General features: G+C 44.5%; 1 protein-coding gene across 6 annotated transcripts; it reads left to right on the top strand.

Moving 5' to 3' along the window:
* Positions 1-3,222: 3,222 nt before the first annotated feature.
* Positions 3,223-21,301, top strand: GOSR2 (golgi SNAP receptor complex member 2). 6 transcript variants are annotated; one of them, XM_069481574.1, is made up of 7 exons: positions 3,223-3,296; positions 10,315-10,379; positions 11,846-11,954; positions 12,821-12,953; positions 15,322-15,462; positions 18,535-18,639; positions 20,509-21,301. In XM_069481574.1, the coding sequence occupies exons 1-7, from the start codon at positions 3,268-3,270 to the stop codon at positions 20,566-20,568; spliced, it is 642 nt and encodes a 213-aa protein (XP_069337675.1). In that variant the 5' UTR covers positions 3,223-3,267; the 3' UTR covers positions 20,569-21,301. The 6 variants fall into 6 exon arrangements, with proteins under 6 accessions (XP_069337675.1, XP_069337680.1, XP_069337677.1 ...); XM_069481579.1 differs by lacking the exon at positions 15,322-15,462 and having other exon boundaries at positions 11,849-11,954; XM_069481576.1 differs by having other exon boundaries at positions 11,849-11,954; positions 18,535-21,301.
* The last annotated feature ends 921 nt before the right edge of the window (positions 21,302-22,222 follow it).

Here is a 22,222-nt window from a genome sequence, read left to right as displayed (position 1 = left end):
CGGGAATTCTCTTTCCCTCACTCAGGGCTGCTGGTAGGGGTCCAGCTCCCCAATGACCTGGGGACACATTAGTCAGTGATAAGTGGGGCTTTCCAGCCCCTTTTATCCTGTTTACAATACACTGGCTTCCCTTAGACAAAACCCTTCTCCCCTGCCTCGCTCCCGGCTGTTACGGCTACATGAGACAATTTGCTGATGGATTCTCCCAGGAGGGCAGCTTCCTTGGAGTCCCCTTCCCACCTCCTACAGCACCCGGGGCAACATCCCCTCCACCTGGTGGGTCCTGGATGGGGCCACAGATGTTTTTTTTCCTCAGCTCATTGCAGCCTCTGAATTCAGAAATGTCATCCTTTCTGTCTGCTCAGCTTTAACCCACGGGGTTGGGGAGCAAATCCAGACATGGTGAGATTAGGTTTCTCTGGCTTTGGGCTGGAGGTGACTAGGGTTGTTTGTTGCTGTCCAAAGCAGAAGCAATCAGAGGTGTCTATTTATCTGAGACTAGGCCCTCTTTGGGTCAAAAACAGCCTGATGATCCAGCAGCTACTGGAGGGCAGTGCATGACTGCAGCCTGGTCTTAGTCCTCTTCTGCCACTAACAAGCTTGGTCAGGCAAGTTCATTTCTCTGAAGCTCAGTGTCCTTGTCCAGAAAACCAGGATGGAGATGCCGTCTTGTCTTCCATCAGGTGGTTATAAGCACAGAATGAGAAACAGTTGTGAAAGTGCTTAAAGAGGAGGCATTTTGTTTATTGCTTCTATACTGATTCCAAGTGAGGACTCTTTCAGCAAGACGGGCTCCACTGCTGGGCGCAGTTTTTAATTACCTAAAAGTCAATTTTCAAATAATTCTAGGCTTCCAAAATGCCCAGCAGGCAGAAGACTCGGGAGAATGAGTTGATGAAATGAAGTCCATTTCAAGGCAACAGATATTTAATAAGCACCTACCTCACACTGGGCTCTGAGCTGGATGCTGGTGAAATAGAGGGATGAAAGACACATCTTCTGTCCTCAGGATCGTGACCAGAGAATTGGGACCCCTGTGACAAGTGCTGATGGGGAGCATGAGGTGCTGAGGAAGCACGGGAGAGGGCCTCAGGGGCACTTCCCAAGCAAGGTGAAGCCAGAGCTGAGACCTGAAGAATGAGTGAGAATAGGCCAGGCCTGAGACAAAGGGAAGGGTGTCTGAGGCACAGGGAATAGTGCATGCAGAGGCCAAAAGACACAGAGGCCCTGTGAGGAGAGCTGCAATTAACTTTAGTGAGGATGGGGGAAGAGGCCAATGGTGAGGCCAGTAAGGAGGGCTCTATCTGCCAAGACAAGAGTGTATTACTATGCTCTGTAGGTGCCAGGGAGCTAGCAAAGGGATTACCATATGGGTTTTTTTGAGACAGAATCTTGCTCTTTTGCCTAGGTTGGGGTACAGTGGCCTGATCATATCTCACCATAACCTCGAACTCTTGGGCTCAAGCAATCCTCCTGCCTCAGCATCCTGAGTGGTTAGGACTACAGGCGTACACCACCATACCCAGCTAACTTTTAAGAATTTCTTGTAGAGACAGGGTCTCCTCATGTTGCCCAGACTGGTCTTGAATTCCTGGCTTTGGAGAGCTTCCCATCTCAGCCTCCCAAAGCACTGGGATTATAGGCATGAGCCACCACACCTGTCCTCTATTGATTCTACTCCTGCTATTAAGCCCATGAACTCTTCTTGCTCCTACCCAGGGAAATGGTACTTTGTATCAATTGTAGCATATATTCTACTTCATAATGTAGCTTGAGGGTATGATTAGCTCTCCCAACTGTAAGAGACATGGGAGATTTGAAGGTCGTGTCTTGCTTGTGTTCGTATCCCCAATATCTGTGCATGGTACATAGTAGATGCTTAATAAACATTAGAATAAGTGGAAAAATTAATTTTAGGGAAGGAATGTACATGGGTGGACAGTCTCTTGGGACACCAAACTGGGTGGGATCCAGGATACAGGAAAATAGAGCATCAATTTGTCAAAGGAAGAAGAACATCTCCTCCCTTGGGAGGAGCTAAAGATAACCCTGGCAGGATAGAAGTGGGATAGCCTATGTGGAAAGGAAGAAGTGTCCAAATCCAAGTCCCAACTCAAATGCCACCCCCTTCATTAAGTTTTTCCTGAATCTCCTCCCAGAGTCTATCCCAGCTGAGCTCAAACTTTGGATCTTTCTGGATTTTCTACTTTTCAGAATGTTTATTCGTATTGTTAAAGAAAATTTACAGAAGGCCATTAGTTGGGACTGAGCTCCTGCACTGGGCCCAACAGAACAAACCTAAATGGACTTACTCATGCTGAAGTTTCACACCACCAAGCCGAAACTAAGCTGTTTATTTGATCTTTCAAAAAGAGAGAGAGAAGAGCCATATTCCCCATGATAGAACCCTCTGCTTTAACCTTTGCAAGTAAAATAACTCCGAAATGACAAATCCGCTTCTTGTTCTGTTTCTGCTTTGCTCAGCCCTTTTCTGTCTATAAAGCCATCCCCCTCTGCTCAGCTTACTGGAACATTCATTCTACTTTTATAGAATGAGGTGTTGCCCAGTGCTGGAATCACAAACAAAAGCCAGCTAAGATCTATAACCAAATTTGTTGTAATTTTGTCTTTTGACAGTATACATATCTTATTTCCTTTCCTTGATCGCAAAACTCTTTGAGGGCAGGAGGAACCCGGTTTTCCCCACATCAGACACAGAATCACCACCCATTCATGTGGGGTTATTTGGTGGATAAATAGGAATGCGGGGAGATGGGCAGGCGAGTGAGTGGACAAGTTCGAGAAAGGAAAATCTTGTGCCAGGGAATCCAGTGAAGAGCGAAACCTCCAGACCCACAATCAAATGGTTTAAAGCGAGGGCAAACAGACACCCTCCAGCTCTCTACCCTGCAGGTAGAGCAGGTAGCCACGGCTTGCCTTCGATTTTGCTCTGAGGACCTCTCGTCAGTACCCCGCGACTGTCCTTTCCAATGCCTGACTCAATCCTGAAGCTGGCCTTCGGCAAAACCCTGCACCTTCTGAGCCTCCATGTGAGGCCAAGCTCTGACGACACCCATCCTTCCGCTGTCGGGTCTCGTTTCTCGTTCCCCTTCTTCGATCTCGCAACCACCGCGAGTAAGGCGCCCGTGCGGGCAGCCCTGGACGGTAGGGGAGGAAGGGTCATGCGACCGGAAACCGGAAGCCGGAAGGGGGGCTGTGAGGACGTGTTTCGAGGGAGCCAGAGCCGGGGCCGGCGCGGCCGGCGAAATGGAGCCGCTGTACCAGCAAACGCACAAGTGAGGGTCGCGTAGGGGAGCGGACGGAGACTAGGCTAGGCGAGGCCGGCCCCTAGGGCTGGGACCTTGGACGTCTGCCTCTGTAGAAGCCGAGTCCTTCCGCCGGGGCACTGCCAGGGCGGCTTGAAAGTGCCTAATCCCTTGGTCAGCCGCGGACAGTGGGGCCCTGCTTGGGGCCCAGATACGTTGGGCAGAGGGCTGCTGAGGTTTGCAAGTCCGTGACTGCTTGCTAGATAGGGTGGACTGAAGGGAAACAGTACCTGCGCTTTGTCCAGCACCTGCCAACTCGGTGCTTTAGGTTGGTGAGCTGGTGGGGAGACACGGCCCCTGCCGATAGGACTTTACGGTTTAGTTGGACAGTCGAGGCACATACGAAAAAAGTATTTTTATTCCTATTTGACTTACGCTAAAAACCGCATTTTTACGGTACAAAGAAATTGCTGTACAAGTAGTATTTACTGTTATTACTTGTTAATCATATCTGGTTACAGGTTACCTTTAAGGAAATCAAATTTTGGGTTAGCTTCTCTTAACTTAAATTCCTAGGTAGTGTCCTTTATTTATGTTGTCCTGCGTTTTTGGAACTTGCTGAGTTATGTTGTTGGGTATGGTGATAGGGGCCATACTTATCCTAATTTTTTTGAAAAAAAAATTTTATGTTTTTTTATTGTAAAATATACACACAATATAAAATTTTACCATTTTAACCATTGAGTGTACAATTCAGTGACAATAAGTACATTCACAATTCACATCACCACTATTTCCAGAACTTTTTCATCCGAAACAAAAGCTCTGTACCTATTAAACCATTCCTCCCTTCTAGAGCCCCTGGTAATCTCTTCTACTTTCTGTCTATAAATTTACGTATTCTGGGCCGGGCGCGGTGGCTTACGCCTGTAATCCTAGCACTCTGGGAGGCCGAGGCGGGTGGATCGCGCAAGGTCAGGAGTTCGAGACCAGCCTGAGCAAGAGCGAGACCCCCATCTCTACTAAAAATAGAAAGAAATTATATGGACAACTAAAAATATATATAGAAAAATTAGCCGGGCATAGTGGCGCATGCCTGTAGTCCCAGCTACTCGGGAGGCTGAGGCAGGAGGATTGCTTGAGCCCAGGAGTTTGAGGTTGCTGTGAGCTAGGCTGACGCCACGGCACTCACTCTAGCCTGAGCAACAAAGTGAGGCTCTGTCTCAAAAAAAAAAAAAAAAATTTACGTATTCTGTATACCTCATGTAAGTGGAATCATAGTGTTTGTCCTTTTGTGTCTGAATTATTTCACTTAGCATAATGTTTTTAAGGTTTATGTTGTAACATGTATCAGGACTTCATTCCTTTTTATGACTGAATCATATTCCATTGTAAATACCACATTTTGTTATCCATTCATCTGTTGATGGACACTTGGATTGTTTCCACCTTTGGCTATTGAGAATAATGCTGCTGCCAATTCTGGTATACAAATACATGTTTTAGTTCCTGTTTTCAATTTTTTGAGGTATATACCTATCCAATTTTAAGAACGTTCACATTTGTGCTATGTTTCTGTTCTGATGAAAACACTTAAAATCATACTCCCAGGGCGTGGAAATGAAATAAAATAGGCACTCAGCCTCCCTAATGAATTGACAAAAATGAAATGTTTTGGAGTGTTAGGAATAAGAGGATGATGATCGTCTTACTATTTTATTTTCTAAGTTGATGGGTTTCTTTCTTTTTACTTTGGCAATAAAGTATTTGATTTAGTTGGGTGAAAATATAAAACCTGCTTTGTAATGACAGCATTTGCTTTTACACTGGGGAGTCCTCTTCTCATATAAAAATTATAGGAAGGGACTTAAAACTAGTCGGTGAGTCATTGGGAAAAGGAATGAAACAGAAAATTATGCGCATGTTACTAAGAAAGGGCAGATCTTTTACAATAGCAAGACACGGTTGTCTAGTAGTGCCTTAAAGTTAATGTTATGTATGGTCTTATCTGGTTAGTTAATTTGGTTAAAGGACATTTCCCAGAAGGCCAGGGACCCAGTTTATTTTCAAGAATAATTTTGTTCAGAGAGTCTCTGAGTGTACCTGTTACCAGTACAGCAAGTAGCTAATTGCAGAGAAATCTGTGTAGCTCAGAAGAGGAATATTAAATGGTGTCTCAAATAAGATTTGTGGAGTATAGATGAACTACTTGCCTCTGTAGGCCTCCAATAACCCACCTCAGACTCTAACAGGGCTTGCCAACTTTTTCTGTCAAGGGCCAGAAAATAAATGTTTTAGGCTCTGTGGGCCTTACAGTCTCTGTGGCAACTGCTGAACTCTGCTATTTTAGCAGGAAAGCAGCCTTAGACAATATGTAAACTAATTGATGTGCCTGTGTTTTAATAAAATTTTATTTGTAAAAACAAGCCGTGGGCCACTTTGCCCCACCACTGTTAGGCCCTCTACTACCCAGTCACTTAGTCATTCAGTGAGTATTTGTTGAGCACCTACTATGTGTTGGGTACCATCCTTGGTGCTGGTAGTGCAGTGCTGCCCTCAGGGAGTTTACGTTCTTTTATGCTGCAATATGTTACTGTGTGCCTTTCCTCTCAACTGCTGGACCAGGAGTGGGAGTTCTGGTTCTAGACTTCCTTGCTTTGTTTTCCTCATCTGTAAAACAGTAGTTTGGGCTGGTGAAACTGTAAGGCTGCTTTCAGCTCCATAATACTGGTGATTGAGTGTCTTTCAGAGGAAGCACAGGGAGTCCTATGAGCACCAGTGATAACTTTTGCAACTTGCAGAGATTGATGGTTGTAGCTGAGTTGACACAACAGTAACTGAACATACTAATTTTACTGGAACTTTGAACCCAATTTGTGATTATCTCTTGTCATGTTCCTGAAAGTACATTGGAATTAGATCAACATTTTAAAGTTACATATCTTGAAAATTCCTGATCTGAACAATGAATGAATAAAAAAAAGATGAAAAACAGAATAAACATTTTATACTTAAATAATATTTCATTAAGATGAACTTTATAGAGGAGCTAATAGCCAGGCTTCTATTTTTGACAGCCCAGTGATTGTAAAGGTGCCCACGTTTGTTGCCTGTGTCATCCAAGATCAGTCCCCTGTCCTAGACCTTATCTCTAGAGATTCTGACTCAGTAGGTCTGGGACACAAGAAGCTGTATATTTAACAAGCTCTCCAGGTTATTTTGATGGGCAGCTGGGTTTAAGATCTATTACCTTATCTCCAGACCAATTTTTCCTTTTTCGATTTTGCGCTCTGATGGGGTAAAGGCTAAATGTAGAGAGGCAAAGTGGGTGAAATGAAAATGACCAGATGGTTGCCACTACTTTTAAGTAAAAACAGCAAACTTAGGTGATGCTGTGTAGGTTACACAGCATTTTCGTATGTATTTGGATTTATAACCCTTTAAATAGTTGTTAGTACCCCTATTTTACAGTTGAGGAGACTAGGTACCAAGGAGTTAAATTACTTGCTCAAAGTCCCTAAGCTTGTACATAGTAGAACTAGACTTTCAACCCAGACCTTGGGTTGGAGGTGAAACCTCCAAAACCTTGTTTTCTGCTCACAATGGTCAGAGGCAGCATGGATGCAAAGTGAGTGTGTATTATGGGGGAAGGGGGAGGTATAGTTGGATGGACTTTTAAAAAGCAGTTCCATTTAAAAATTCTTCCTACATCTTCTCTGAACCTTTTTTAAAAGCAACAACAGTGACCTTTGCTTTCTTGCTACTAATTGTCTGCTTGGTTATGTTGTCATCCAAACCCACCATGGACCATGCCAGACAAGGCTAAAATTTCTTTTTTCTAATGTCCACTCTCCCAAGTCATACTTGTGTATCTGTCACCTATTCCTTATTGGCTTTGAGTGTGTTGTCTGAATTCCCAGTTCAGTTTGAAACTGATTTTCTACTTGGCATATTAGTAGTTCCCACTCTGCCATTCATACTTGCTTTGTTGTATTACATTTATTTCTTCTTAGGATGAAATGTAGAGATTGGAATACTTTTATTGGCTATATCTTCTCTAATTCATTCAAAGCAAATAGAAATTGGATGGGAAACGTCAGTGGATTATGAGCCTGTACAAAAGTGCTTTGATGAACATCCCTGTCATATATGTTTCTCCTTAATGGATGCCAGAATCTCTCTAGGACATATTTCTAGAAGGAGAATGCTGGGTCATAGGATGGAGGCATATTTGATTCTACTAGTTATTTATTATCAGAAAGCTATTAAAGTGTTTCAGGAATTTATAATCCTAACATCCATGTATGAGAGTTCGAGTCTCCCTATATCCTTATCAGTGTGTATGTTCTCAATCTTTAAAATATTTGTCAGTTTGATGGGAAAAACATGATGTCATTGTTTTTTGAGGCTTTTTTTTGTTTTTGTATTAGAGATAGAATCTCACTCTGCCCCCCAGGCTGGAGTGCAGCACCATCATAGTTCACTGTAACCTCGGATTCCTGGGCTCAAGTGATCCTTCTGCCTCAGCCTCTCAAGTAGCTAAGACTACAGGCACGCACCACCAGGCCTGGCTAATTTTTTAGTTTTTTGTGGAGACGAGGTCTTGATATGTTGCCCAGGCTGGTCTTGAACTCCTGGCCTCAAGTGATCCTCATGTCTCAACCTCCCAAAGTGTTGGGATTGCAGTGGGCTCACAGGTGTGAGCCACTGTGCCTGGCCAATGTCATTGTTTTTAATTTGTGTTTTCCTAGTAAAGTTGAGTGTCTCCATGTATTTGTTGACCATTTGTGTTTCCTTTTCTGCCATTTGCCCTTTCCCCATCTTTTTAAAAATTGCTGATTGACTCTTTCTGATTTGTAGCAATTCTTTGTATGTTCTGGACATCAGTTCTTTATTATCTGCTGCAGATATCTTCCAGTCTGTGCCATGTTTTTGTTCCTTTTTATGGTATCTTTGGGGTAAAGAAGTTTTTTATTTTAATGTAGTCACGCTTATCAGTCTTTTCTTTTGTGGTTTGTGGGGTGGGGGGGTTGGTTTTTGTCTTATGTAAGAAATCCTCCTTTAACCTGAGATCATTTATGTACGCCTGTATTTTCTTCAGAAAGTTTGAAAGACTTTCTTTTTATATTTAGATTTGAAACCATCTTGAGTTTATTTTTTTGTGTTACCTGAAGTGTCTTTTTTCTATATGGATAACAAATGGGGCTGTCAGCGTTTATCGTAGTCCATTCTTTTCCAATTGGTTTATGTCACCAAGTTCCCAAATATGTGGGACTGTGTCTGGCCTCTATTCTTTCCTCTTGGATCACGATTAGGGTTTGTCTTTACTTGTCCATTTGAACCTGCACTGCTCCTATATTGTTTTAATTATTGTGGCTTTGTAATAAGTCTTAATAGCAGACTGGACAAGTCATTTCTCCTCATACTTCTTCAGAATTGACTTGGCTATTCTGTCCCCCCCCCCCGCCCCCGCTTCTTATTATGTTGCTGTTCCTGTTGGTAATGCCACCAACCTTCAGATTTGCTCTGTTAAATCACTGAAAATTTACATCACAGCCTACATCCAGACCTTCAGTGAAGCCTGAATTCTCTCCATGGGTGCCGCCATCCAGCCTCTGTAGCTGTTCCCACAACTGCCCTGATCCACACGTTGTCGGTCACTTCACACTGCACTGCCCCTTCAGCCCCCGCATCCCCCATCCCAGAGTATGCTGGGCTTACCTTGCTGAAGCAGCAGTCTGGCCTCTCAGACTCTAGTAGTGATTTCTAGCTGCTTCTCAGGGCTGCAAGTCTTGTCGAGGAGTCATTTGACAGCCTACCAAGCTTCTTCTGGTGCCCTAGGTCATGTTTAGAGGCCACGGGGAAGCCCTGGGAAAGATTAGACACAAGCTGAAACCAAATTTGGGTGCCTGGTTGGCACTGGTAAATTTAGGGTCATGGTTTATGGAGCTCACAGTGGAGGAAAGTCACTCACCTTTCCCTCCGGGGTTGGGGCTGATGTGAGAGCTCAGCAGGCCCCCTTCACATGGGCTCCCATGTGGGGAGACCTCCTCCATAGGCACCAGAAGGCAGTTGTTAGGGCCAGCGTGAGCAGTATCCCAAGGACTGATCATGGGGGACCACTAGGAAAGGTTCTGAGGGTGATCTTGGCCAAGCCCTGAGAAGCCTCCAGAGAGTACTCTAGGGCCTGATGTCTGGGACCATGCCAGAGGTTCAGGGTACAGTGTTGCATTTCCAAATGACATGGCAATCCCTCTGTATTGCCAGGGAAAGATGTTTACCAAACAGGAGATCCCTATCTTTCAGGGCCTTCCTCTGAATGGTTTCCCCCAACTAATCGCCTCATCTCCCTGTCCCCTCTGACTCTCTTGTAAGCAGGCCAGCCTGCTTATAATCCACATGACATGTTTTGCATGCCTTTTTCATACCATTTTTTCCCTAATCTTCCTTTACCAAATTATTTCTCCCTTCAAAGTGATGCTCAGAAGTCCCTCTGTCCACAAAACTTCCCAGCTTCCCCTTTCCCAGCCCCAGCCCTTCTGTTTGCTTGCATAGCTCCTCAGCTTCCTATTTGTTTACACTGATGTGTATTGGTTTTCTCGTAAATCTTCCCAGGGCTTTTTCATGTCTATCTGGCCTGTCATTCCTAATTACATTGTTTCTCAGGGACAAGGATTAAATCTCCCTTGCCCTTTGACTCTTCCTAGTACAGACCAGTGCTCTGCACATTGGGTCATAGAACAGAGTGTAGGATTGGCTAGGTCCAGTTTGAGGCTTATCACTTGCTGTGTGACCCTGAACAAGTTACATAACCTTTCTGGGCCTCAGTCTTATAAAATGAGGATTATGGTAGTAGTTTAATATTGGTGTTAAGATACTAGAATCCATGCCAGAACGTGTAGCCTAAAGTGCCACATACAAATTTTACAGTTCAGTGATGCTGTCAATTTAAATCAGTTACATGTTGGCATCAGAAAAATTGTCTTTCCTGACTGAAGCGCTGTTGATTACTCCTGTCTCACTCATTTCCTCCCTCTTCCTTTGATAGGCAGGTCCACGAGGTCCAGTCTCACATGGGACGCCTGGAGACGGCAGACAAGCAGTCTCTGCACTGTGAGTAATTAACTATGGAGACCAGAGTCCTTTCTCTGATGACACGGTGCTAATGGGCTGGGTTTCCTGACTGCGCTCTGCCTCCGGGGCTTAATGATTCAGCGTGGAATGAGTTTTGTTGTTCGGGTGGACAGAAAGACCCCGTGGCAAAGTCACTGATTTCCTGATTGTGCCCTTTGGAATCTCACAAGTCTTATCCCCCATTACCCCTCCACTCAACCTGACATGGCCCTATGGGAATGGAGGCTCTTTCCTCCATCTGTCTTAATCTAATTACTGAGTCCTTAGAGGAATGTACTCCATAAAAATTCAGAGATGTTTAACTGGAATTGGCCATTTCTTCTGAGCTGAGAACTGTGGCTTTTTAGGAGGATTATTCAAAAACAAAGAGCAATGTTAATTAGTTTAGTTCCCACACCATGGTTTCTTCTGAGAAGCATGCTGGTTTTTGGTTTTGGGATTTTTTTCTATTCTAAGAAAAGGTCGTTTTTCTGAGTCAGCTGTACAGACACCACCTGCAGGGGCTGTCTTCCCCGGCTCACTGCTCGCCTGTTGCCAGGCCCTTTCCTCCTGTTCTCTTGTGTCTCCTTTCACAGCTTCAAAAGCATCCCTTCTCTTGGTTCCGCTCTCCACCTTGTTCTAATCTAAACTGCCTTTGTTAGCTGTGGGCGCAAAGGCCTAGAAGGGGCAGTGTCACTGTTGTCACTTCTTTAGGGGACAAGAAGCAGTCTGGCTGCTTTCTTTTGTGCACAGTTTAGTTTCTTTGTTAATTGGACTTTGTTTGCCTTCCCAACAATCTCATTGTCGTGTGATTAGAAATGGAAAAGAGGTCATTTTGACCGTCTTATCAAAAAGGATAAGGAAAATGACTGTTTATCATCTTTTTACCTCTGTGGAGTCTTTCCCGGGCCCTCCCTATTGGTTTTTGGTCTATTTTGGGGACTCCAGCATTGCTCAACCCACCCGTTCTTACAGAAAGCCTAAGGGAGTGCTTCTCTGTATGTTTCACATACTAATTTTTCCTTTCCTTTGTGCTTTTTTTGTTAACCTTATTACTGTAGGGACTTCAAATGGCAGTCTTTGTACTAGGTATTTATAATCCATGTCTAAGAACAGTCTCAAAGGAAAAGAAACCTATATCAGAAAATTTAGCTTAAAATATTTATTTGGACAACGTTTAAATGTTCATTTTATTTTCTAACTATAGGAAATTTATTTGTACAGATTTACCTTTAGCGTTTTTTAAAAACTGGCGTTGTTATGGTATGAACAGCTGTATATGGTTTTTTTAGAAGCATTTACAGTGTACCCTGAATTTTTTTCCATTCATTAGTGTATACATTTTTCTCCTTTTGAAATATGTATTTTCTAGTTTATCAGATATGGAAAAATATATGTGATTTATCATTCTAATTTAAGTTCACTATCTCTTTTCCAGCAATTATTCTTTTTTCTCTTTTGTGCAGTAGTAGAAAATGAAATTCAAGCAAGCATAGACCAGATATTCAGTCAACTAGAACGTCTGGAGATTTTGTCCAGCAAGGAGCCCCCTAACAAAAGGCAGAATGCGAAACTGTGAGTATTGACCTCTGACATGGCTCTCATACCCTAGGTCCATCAAGACAGGTCTTTGGGTGGGGGCGGGCTGGGGGGGGCAGCTGTAGAATATTCTGTGATATTGAACAACTGAGACCATGCAAAGATAAAGTTCCCCAAAAGGGTACAGTTATATCTGAGTGATAACCCCTCAAAATAAAAAGCCTATGAGGTTTGTGGCACAGAAGCCTTGTGACCCCTTACCTCTTTGGTGTCATTTTGAAATATTGCCTCCAGTGCTTTTTTCTGACCAGGTCCATGGCTACTTGAAGCCTAATGCTGCCAAGGAGTTTTTTCCTGCTCTTTGGCTCCCACCGGGTTCTTGGGTTGAAATGAAATCTTGATCTTAATCACTTCAGTCAGTCTGTTTATAATGAAATACTGATCTAATGTTTGATACTCCACCATGAAATTAAAATGAAACCACCCTCACCACCTCCACCCCCAGCTCCTGCTTCCAAAAGGTTCATGAAACTTCACTGATGCTTTACCTCAAAGATGCCCTTGGGCTTCTTTCAGGGGAGTGATATAATCCACAGAAGGTCAGGAAGAGGTCACCTAACCTGCTTCCTGTCACCTGTTCCCTGTCATGCATCCAGAATCAGAGACCAGCAGATATTTAAGTAAAGCAGCTAGAATCTTGTGTGCTACAACCTCACTTTAACCACAAGCTACTTCTTTACTATCAACACCATTGATCAAAATCAGATCTCTTGGGGGATAGTGTGGGGTGGTGTAGGGAGAAGTCAGGAAACATCGTCTTTTCCCGAATACACAGCCTGGCTGCCTCAGATTGTGCTGCCTGGGTTCCTGGAATTTAATATCTCTCTCTCTCTCAATTCTAGTCGTGTTGACCAGTTAAAGTATGATGTCCAGCACCTGCAGACTGCTCTGAGAAACTTCCAGCATCGGCGCTATGCAAGGGAGCAGCAGGAGAGACAGCGAGAGGAGCTTCTGTCTCGTACCTTCACCACTAATGTAAGCCAGGCACGTGGTGGGGGTCTGCAGGCACTTGGCACATCGTGGGGGCTGGAGCTCAGGTCTCTGAGCTTTGTCTTTTTCGGGGGTGTCTGAAGCCTGCTGATGAGAGGGAAACCGACTGAAAATGCCAGTGGACTCTGCATCGCCACAGATGCTAGACCTAGACAGGCAATCTCTTTCTCTAACGCAAAAACCTGAAGAGGAAGCAGTTAAAATGAAGGAATGGACAGAGGTGAAAATTACCTGGTTGGACTGGTCTGTTGCAGAGAGGTGGAAGTTCACATGGTAGAAATGTTTTTCTCATCAGATAGAGACAGATGATTAGAACTTAGACCATTTGTAGAGAAGGCAGCATTTCAAAGCTGCCTTCGGGCAGTTGCCATTGTGCTGTGTATGTGTGTGGTTCCAGTGTCAGATGCATTAAAATGTTTTTGCCCCAGTCTGAGCAGCAATTTGGAGGAATTTGTTAACAGATGTTTACGGTTAGATGGACTGCTTGACTTGAATCTGTTTGAAAATGTGTTGGTTTTCGTGTTTGATTTCTTAGAACCCGTTGTCCGTGCCCTTTAATTGCAATAGTATCATTTCCTGTACATGATTGTAGAATGTACTGGCCTTTCTCTGTGTCCTGCATAACCTATTCCACCGAAGGAGATGGGTTTTGGTTTTTTGTATTTTGTTTTTTACAAAGAGGTTTATTTTCTAAGAGATGTTAGCTTTCTAAGCCTGTCATTAGAATTCATATCATTTCCCACTGTGCAGATGTTTAACTCTTATTGCTGCATCCGTGCTCTGTAGTAAATTTCCCCAAGCGCTTCAGAGTGTGCCTACATAGTTTTTGTTTCTCCAGAGTAAGCCGTCAAGTCACAGTGTTTAACAATTGAAAAATGTGATGAACTGTAAGACACACTAAGAGATGTTGTATGGGCTTTTGATAGTTATGATGTTATATTCAGGCCTTTCTCAGGGCAGGGATGATTGCTTAGGATTATTTTTGTTTCTTGCCAAAATAACGCTGTGCATACAATAGGCCCTTAATAAACATTGGCTTGCCAAATGAAACTTATTCCTGGTCACTCTATGATCTGGAGCTCTGATACATTTTTCTGAGAGATAATGGCCCATCAGCCCCACCCTTTCAGATGGGAGGGTAAGAAAGGTTTGTATGTAAATGTCATTCAGTAAGTGTTTGTCAAATAAATGAAGAGAAGTCTCTAATTGATTCTTTCAAACCTTAGAGTCTTGTGACCCCGCTGAGCATTGGCTGTATGCACAACACTATTTAAGGTGCCAAGAGTAATACATATGAGAAAATTAAAAGACATGACTCCTGCCTGTGAGAAGCTCCCATGTTAGCAGGGATGATTGAAGCGTACACATGAAAAATGATTCTGAATTTGACTGGCAAAGAAAAGATGGTTTAACCACTTTATGACAATTGAAACAGCATGACATGGCAGGAGAGTTTGTAATCGTCCAGAGGCAGGAAAGCAAAGAAAACACTGTTACAGCTGGTAATGCCTTGCTCCTGTTTACCAGCCACTTTCAGTGTAAAATTAGAGCCGCCAGGGTTGGTCTTGGTGCTTCTTTCCCAGTACGGTTAGGAGGACAGGCCTTGCACTCAGGACCCAGATTCTTGCCCTGCGGGACTCTTACCAGCTGTGTCATCTTGGAAAAGTCATTCCACTTCTCTGGGCATCAGTTTCTTCATCTGTAAAGTGGGGATAATTAGAGTAAGTATTTCAGAGAGTGGGGATTCAGTGAGTTCAGGGCAATGAGCCTGTAAAGCGGAAAGCACTGAATCAGGATTAGTTTTTCTCTCTTCATTTCTTTGGCAAACTTTTCTTGCCTGCTCAGGAGAATAGTCTCATCCTAAACACTGTGGGACTTTCAACAGAAAGCACAGTTCTATCCTCAGTCTCACTCAGTCTACTTGAAGAGATAAGCCATAGACAAAATAGCTAAAGAACAAAAGCGAACATTTAATACTGCTTTAAGGGGAAGCCAAGTAAAGGAACATTTGGAACAAGCCAGGTTAGAGAGTAGTCAGAGGAAGCCCTCAGGAGAAATCCAATGAGGTCTTGAAGGAGTAGTTTTTCTCATGCAGGGATAATGATACAGAGGCAGGATTAAGAATACTTGTGTGGCGAAACTTATTTGGAGAGTGACAAATCTGAGGCAAGTTCTTCCTCTTCTATGTGAACAGAGGCCACCCCAGATTGTTGCTTTTTCTTTTGTTAGGGTCCTCTGATTCTTGCGCCATCCCTCTTGCTGTTCTTCTGGCTTGGCCTTGGCCTGGAGCAGTCAGCCCCCGGGAGACGGCTAGTAAGCGAAGTTAATCATGTGCCTGCGTTTTCTTTCACAGGACTCTGAAACCACCATACCAATGGATGAATCCCTGCAGTTTAACTCCTCCCTCCAGAAAGTTCACCACGGCATGGATGACCTCATTGGAGGCGGGCACAGTATTCTGGAGGGACTGAGGGCCCAGAGACTGACTTTGAAGGTGGGATCCCTACTGGGGGACAGGGAGAAGGCCTCTTGCTTTGGCCTCATCCCACAGTTTGGTACCTGTGTTTACATGTCCCCAGATTGTGATACTTTGATGACAAGACAGAGCCTTTGAGTTTGGGATCCTTCCTGTTGGAGTTGAGTTACTGTGAGCTGAAAGTAACCAGCTCCTTTGCCAGTGCTTGGAACAAACCATAAAGTGGCCTCTCTTGGTTTCTAGATCTTTTCCCATGTATTGAACTTGTCTGAAAGTGACTGCTACCACAAGGGAAATCAATAATAGGCTGAGAAATTCTATATAGAATCCACTCTTGTACGAATGAAGACCTGACTGTAGTTTGGTACCTCACTCTAAGGTGGTTTTCCCTTAGGGTCCCTCTTGTGGACTGCCTTATAACTAAGACCTTTTTGTACTTCAGTAACTGAATCCCCATGGGTGGGGTCTTAGGGCTGCCTGGTTGATTGCAGTACATAGCTTCTAGAGCACGTGGTGGTGATCCCCAGCGACTCCTCACTCTCTTTTTAGCCACGGGTATTCCTAGAAGCCCTGCCCCATTGGCACTGCTGAGACTCGAGCTAGCCCCTGGGAGTGGTTTACAGAAACATTACACAGACCCTGATGTCAGACACGGTGTTTCAGCCTCAGCCCTTTTCCTGTATCAACCCTGATGGATAATGGGGTGTGGGCTCTGCCTGTTATCAGGGTGTGGTTCCCTGTGAACGAAGCACTCCCAGCCACTGAGCTGTGAGAAACAGTCACTCGGAAGTGTGAGCTTTATCTTAGTTTTTGTTGGACCATGTTGAGCCTGTCAGCTCCGCGGGACTTCGGTACATTTCTGAACAGCCCCTGTTGTACCAGAGAGAGGGTCAGGCAAGTGCAAGTGACACTCGCCTCCTGCTGACAGTTGCGGTGTTTCAGATGGCCTAGAAGGGTGGTCTCTGGCAGCTTGCTGGGTGGGCCCCTTTCAATAAGAGCCACCTGCGGTGATCTGAACTGATATGTGTTGATTAGCCTGCCCTCTCTTTAGGAAACTGCTGCTCTCCTTCCATATCTCTGAAAAGCAGTAGAGCCCTTTTAGGACGACACTCTGTGTCACACTGATGAAGAGCCAGTGGGGGTTAGAGCTGATTGTTAAGGCACTTGTTAGCTTCCTGCTGAAGTCTGGCAGCACAGAGAGTCCACGCACCTTCCGCCACCCACTCTGTTGTCAGAGGGGAAGTGCTGGGAGGCTGTCGAGGTGCTCGGGGCTTGAGACCTGAGGGTTCTAATTCCATTTCCTCTGCGCACCTACTACTGCCTGGCTTTGTCCCTTGATTCCCTCTACCTGCCTCCCACCCCGCCCCTGTCAGGGAACTTTCTGCCTAAACCATTTGAAAGGAATATAGGAGATGGCACGAAGGAGCTAGGCTGAAGCGCCCTGCTGTGGGCCAATTGTGGTAGAAAATGAATACACTTTTTGACATTTATGGTCGTTTTTAGGTGATTTAGAAGCTTGATCCTTAACCTCACACGTTGATGAAATAATTTGCACATTCAGAGCCAACCAAGACTTATTTAGTAAGAGTCTAATGTTTACTGTCACCATCATGGAAAGAAAACATTTCTCTGGTTTCCTCTGACAGCCGTCAAGTGTGACTTGAGATCTCTCTTGATGAGGCTTGTTAATTGTTGTCTGGGTGGAATGTAGGCTTTGAGTTCCTGTCCATAGCGCCTCATGGTGTTCTCACTCCCCCGCCTCTTCTCTCAGTTGCATTTGAGTTCACTGAAAAGATGGATGTGGGTGGGGCGTTAGGTTAGATGCCATCCACGCGAGTGCAGTTGGTGTTGTCTGGGGAGTAACCTGGGGTCTGCACAGCACTCACTGTGCTTGCTACTTCATGAGAAATTAGATATGCGCAAAGATGAAAATTAGAAAGCAGTGAGGAAGGGCAGGCCGGATGGTTTGGGCTTTTGGTTTAGAAATAAAATACCTTTTGTTTTGGTGGTGGGTGGTGACATTCATATAAGGGGTTTTAGGTCATTATGTTGGTGTTTCTGTTTTTCCATCTTTTCCCACTTCAAACCCTCTCGTCAGCATGGACTTGGGCCACATGTTGTACTTGGTAGATTCCCCAAAGATTCTACTCTACAAAGTGAACAGGTTGGTCTCAAGGATTATTGGAGCTAGGGAGCCACGAAAAAGGGTTTTGATGTTGCCTTTTAAAATATAAGCTATTTTAATGTTAACTATTTTTACTGAGGTATAATTTACTTACAGTGAGGTATACAGATCTTATTTGGACAGTTCAGTGAATTTTGACAAATACATACAGTTTTTACTGACATTCCTATCAAAGTACGGATCACTTCCATCAACCCTGAAACATCCCTCATACCCCTTCCCAGTCAGTCGACCCCTCTCACCCAGGCAACCACCGTTCTGATTTATTTCACCATGAATTAGTTTTGCCTGTTACTGAACTTCATATAAATGTATTCATACTACTCTTTTGTATGTGACTTCTTCCTCTCAGTAGCATTTGGAGGTTCGTTGACATTGTTGCATGTTTAGTTACATGTTGGTAATTAGGTGATCTCTACTGCCCAGCACTGGCTTGTTGTGCAGATACAGTAATACCGTAATTTATTCATTCATCCTCTGGCTGATAAACACCTGGATGGCTTCTAGTTTTTAGATGTTCTCCTATATGTATCTCTAGAAGCTTCATTGTAGTTTTGGCTTTTATGTTTAATTCTATAATCCATCTCAGTGTTATACTATTTTTATGAACATGTGTATATGTGATATATATGAGATGCATGTGCATTATATGCTACATATATGTGACATATCGGCAGTCATTCCAACACCATTTATGGAAAAGACTTCTTTCCCTGATGCATTGCTTTGGTACCTTGATCAAAAATCAGTTGGCCGTATGAGAGTGAATCTATTTCTGGTTGATGCTGTGTTCTGGGCATGACCAAGAGAATGTCTGTTGGTGAAGCCCCATCTGCTGATGACATTCACCACCCTTGGCAAAGCTAGTTGATCTTTGTTTTTCTTTCTCTTCTCATCTGCTCCAGGGGACTCAGAAGAAGATCCTTGACATTGCCAACATGCTGGGCTTGTCCAACACAGTGATGCGGCTCATTGAAAAGCGGGCTTTCCAGGACAAGTACTTTATGATTGGTGGGATGCTGTTTACCTGTGTGGTCATGTTCCTCGTGGTGCAGTACCTGACATGAGCCAGCCAAGCCCAGCAGCTGAACAGCGTTCCCACTGCGTGCAAGGGTGTGTGAGTGTGTGTGCATGGAAGAGAGGGGGGGCTCATAGGCCACCTTTTGAAATGTGTGCCTGTCTTAACTGTGAAGACACTTGGGAGTAATCGTGATCTAGATTCAAACATGCTCTGTTTTCTGTGACATCTTGGAGGGGGAGTTAGGGCCACCAAGGTTCGCGGTGCTTAGGAAATGAAAGAAGTCCCTATTCTCTCTCTCTTGCTCTCACTCTCACTGGGGAAGGGAAAGAATGGCTTTGGTGGCTTTGTCCACACAGCTTGTGTGTATCCGGGGAAGGCTTCCACACTGAGCCTTGTATGCAGGACTCTCCACACTTCCACACCTTGTCATCATCCGGCCTTTCTGGCTCCTAATGGGTAGGCTGTAGCAAAAGCAAGAAGGAGAAGAAAGAGGCCTTCTTCTCCTGCAGCCATTATAGTAGATTGATTCACATGCTTTGCTCCTGGCCACCTCCCCCCCCACCCCAAATGACATGTAGATGACTAACTGCTAGTACTCATCACCCTTCCCTGGGAGCAGCTACCCAGGGGAAACGAGGCATTGAAGCTATTGCTGATAACAAGTAAGATTTTCCACATTGTATTTTTTGGGTGTTCCTCCTTTCTAAAGTGAGGCCAGTGTTATTCCCTGGGAGGGTTCAGTCTTGAGACTGAAGACTCTAATCACTGATTTTTTTCTAGTCCTTCATAGACTGGTTGGCTTTTAAGGTTCAAAGACTGCAGCTTGGTACCTGTGCCGGGCTTTGGTGGGCCTTTGCCCTTTAGAAAGTAGCTGTGAGCAAAGGTTAGTGATTTGTCGATTACAGTCTCATCTCTGGTTTTAGCATCTCTTAATTCTTTGACTCTCTTCTCTTCCTTGAAATATATTAGCACCTGCCATCCAAGCCCCCATTCTGCCTGGCCAGTATAGGCAGATACCACCCTGGAGGCATCCCTGTATGTTTGTCCTTGTAACACTCTGTTTTCAGGGACCACAACCTTTTTCCTTCTCTGACCAGCCCTGGATGTATATTGTGGAATTTATTATAAAGCCAGTCTGTCTTGAAGTCCGTCTGATGTGATTACATGGTGAAAGTACCAGAAGGACCTGGTTAGCATATTTTCTCATTTATCACATGCCTTGCCAGCCTTGCCAGTTGTGGGCACAGTAGCCTTATGGCACGACATAAAATAACCCTCAGAATTCCCCAGAGGAACTGGAAATCAGTCAGTATTAACCCCACCTTTGATTGCCTTGCCCCACCTACGTCCTGTCTTTGTTTGTCTCTTGAACTATCTTCTAATTTCCCATCTTTTCTGTATGTGTTCCATTTCACCTCTCTTATTCCCCTCCCACCTGTTTCTATAGCCATATTGGTCTCCTCAGGCACATCTGTGACATATCTCCCCTTTTGGTCAATTTTTTTACTTGGCACAGATATTTAACATGAGTTTCCTGCGTACTAACTTCACACTTTTGGTCAGATAGGCTCTCCATTGCTCCTACCCCTCTGGTCCAAACACAGGCCCTAGATTTCCACGGAAGGAGGAATCTGTGATCCCTTCTGCAAAGGGTTGAGGGTCCTGCCAGAGTGAAAACAGTGGCCTTGAGGGTGCAGAGGGTTGTAGCACCTTCAAACCTAGATCTAACTTTGGGGTGGCGTAGTTTGAAATTTTCATTGCATCAGCACCCCTGATCTCCCAGGGCCTACCCACAGGGCTCTTGGCAGTCCATAAAATAGATTTTTGGACCACCCAGACCTGGCTGTCCTGTCCTCTGGGTACCCAAGGATCCTGCCAGACAACACACTTCGGAGGAAGGTATGCAAGGAGCAGCTGAGCCATTTGGATTTGAACTCTGTGAGGCAGAAACCATACCTCCCAACCCCTCCCTGCATTGGCTGATACGACATCTTTGTAATGCATACCAGTGCATTTCCACACTTTATAGCAATCATTGGCCTCTATGAGTTTTCATGCTGTACCTTGAGAGCCAGTTCCCCTTCTTTGGGATAAAAATTGTGAAAGTAGTTTGTGGGTCTCTACCACCTGGGGCTGCAGAACAGCAGCCAGGGTGTCTGGAGGCCCAGGGGCACCGAGCCCATGTCGTCATGTGACCACCTTCCTTCACACTTTTCAGTGTGCTGTGAGAAACACACCTTGGTCTAACTGGGAACAACTGTCTCCACAGCCTCCATTGTGGGGAAGGGTCCCAGGCCAGGGAAGGAGCACCCTCTAGTGGAGTCGGGTGAACTCTTGGGTTGAGCTGGTGCAAGAAACCTCAGTAGCCGGCCTCTGCCACATCATCCAGCAGTTTGGTGTGCCTATTGTGGTATAAAACAGGTGGGTTGTCAGGAGGGACTTGGGAATATCTTTATTACACGGACATTTACTCGAGGTATGACCACTTTAAGAAGCCAAACTCAAAGACCAAGTAAGTAGAAGAGTCCTGATTTTATAGAAGACATGACTGTTGGGTTTTGTCCTACGTCATTTGCCCTAATGAATTTAAGTGGGTTTGATTTGCAAATTTGGATTTACACTCATCGTTTTTAAAGCACATCAGTCGAATAAAGCTGAGATTTATTTTATTTAGAAAATTACATTTTGTAAAGAAATTTGACATTGCTATAATTCGTGACCCCCTTCTTTCTGTTGCCATGCCAGAGAGTCTCAAACACTGCTCTGTGGCCTGCTGCAGAAGCAGCTGGGAGACTTTTTTAAAATTACAAATTCCAGGGGTTTCCCCCAGACCTTCTGAATTAGAATGTTTTTTTTTTTAAGTCTCTGAGGTGATTGTGATTCTTATGTTGGAACCACCAGTCTTCTAGACAGAAGGCTTCTGTCTTAACCAAAGATGATAGCATTTGAAAGTATATGCCGAACTAGCTTAGCATGTATGTGTGAAGAGCAAAATTTGTCAAGTCCAAAATAACATCTTGTTTATATCCTCTCATTCCAGAAATGATTTGAGGAGACTTACAGGCAATAACTAAAACAGGGAAATTACAAAGAAATGAGAAACAAGAACAAATCAAATCAGAGTAGGATGTCAATACCAAGAAAAAGAAACTCAAATATAAGTCATAAAGCCCCACAGAAATACTCTGGGGAGCCCCTTATTTGGCTTTGAGCTCTAGCAGCCACAGCAGAGGCAGAAGCATGCTCTGTTGCTGTCTGAATGTGGGGTGGGGTGACATACTTGCTTAGGGAAAAACGCACATCTTTAACACTGCTGGCTTGCCTGTGGCCCTTACTGGAAGTCAAGCAGTTCTTTTCCTGGGTCCTTGCTAACCTCAAACCCTGGGTTAGGTTCTGTATTATCCCCGTTGTGCAGACAAGGGGGCTGAGCTTTAGTGACTTTCCAAAGGCCCCACAGGGAGTCCTGGAGGAGCAGGCCCCAGTGCCTAACCTTGTAACCACGGCACCGACTTGCCACCCATCCTTCCCATGAGGTGCTCTGCTGCGGTGTGGGAGATCAAGAGGTGTGCAGG

Source organism: Eulemur rufifrons, chromosome 9 (assembly GCF_041146395.1).
Source record: "Eulemur rufifrons isolate Redbay chromosome 9, OSU_ERuf_1, whole genome shotgun sequence".
In the NCBI taxonomy this organism is placed as follows: domain Eukaryota; kingdom Metazoa; phylum Chordata; class Mammalia; order Primates; family Lemuridae; genus Eulemur; species Eulemur rufifrons.
The sequence above is the reverse complement of the archived record's forward strand: the minus strand, read 5'-3'. Positions and strand labels throughout refer to the sequence as shown.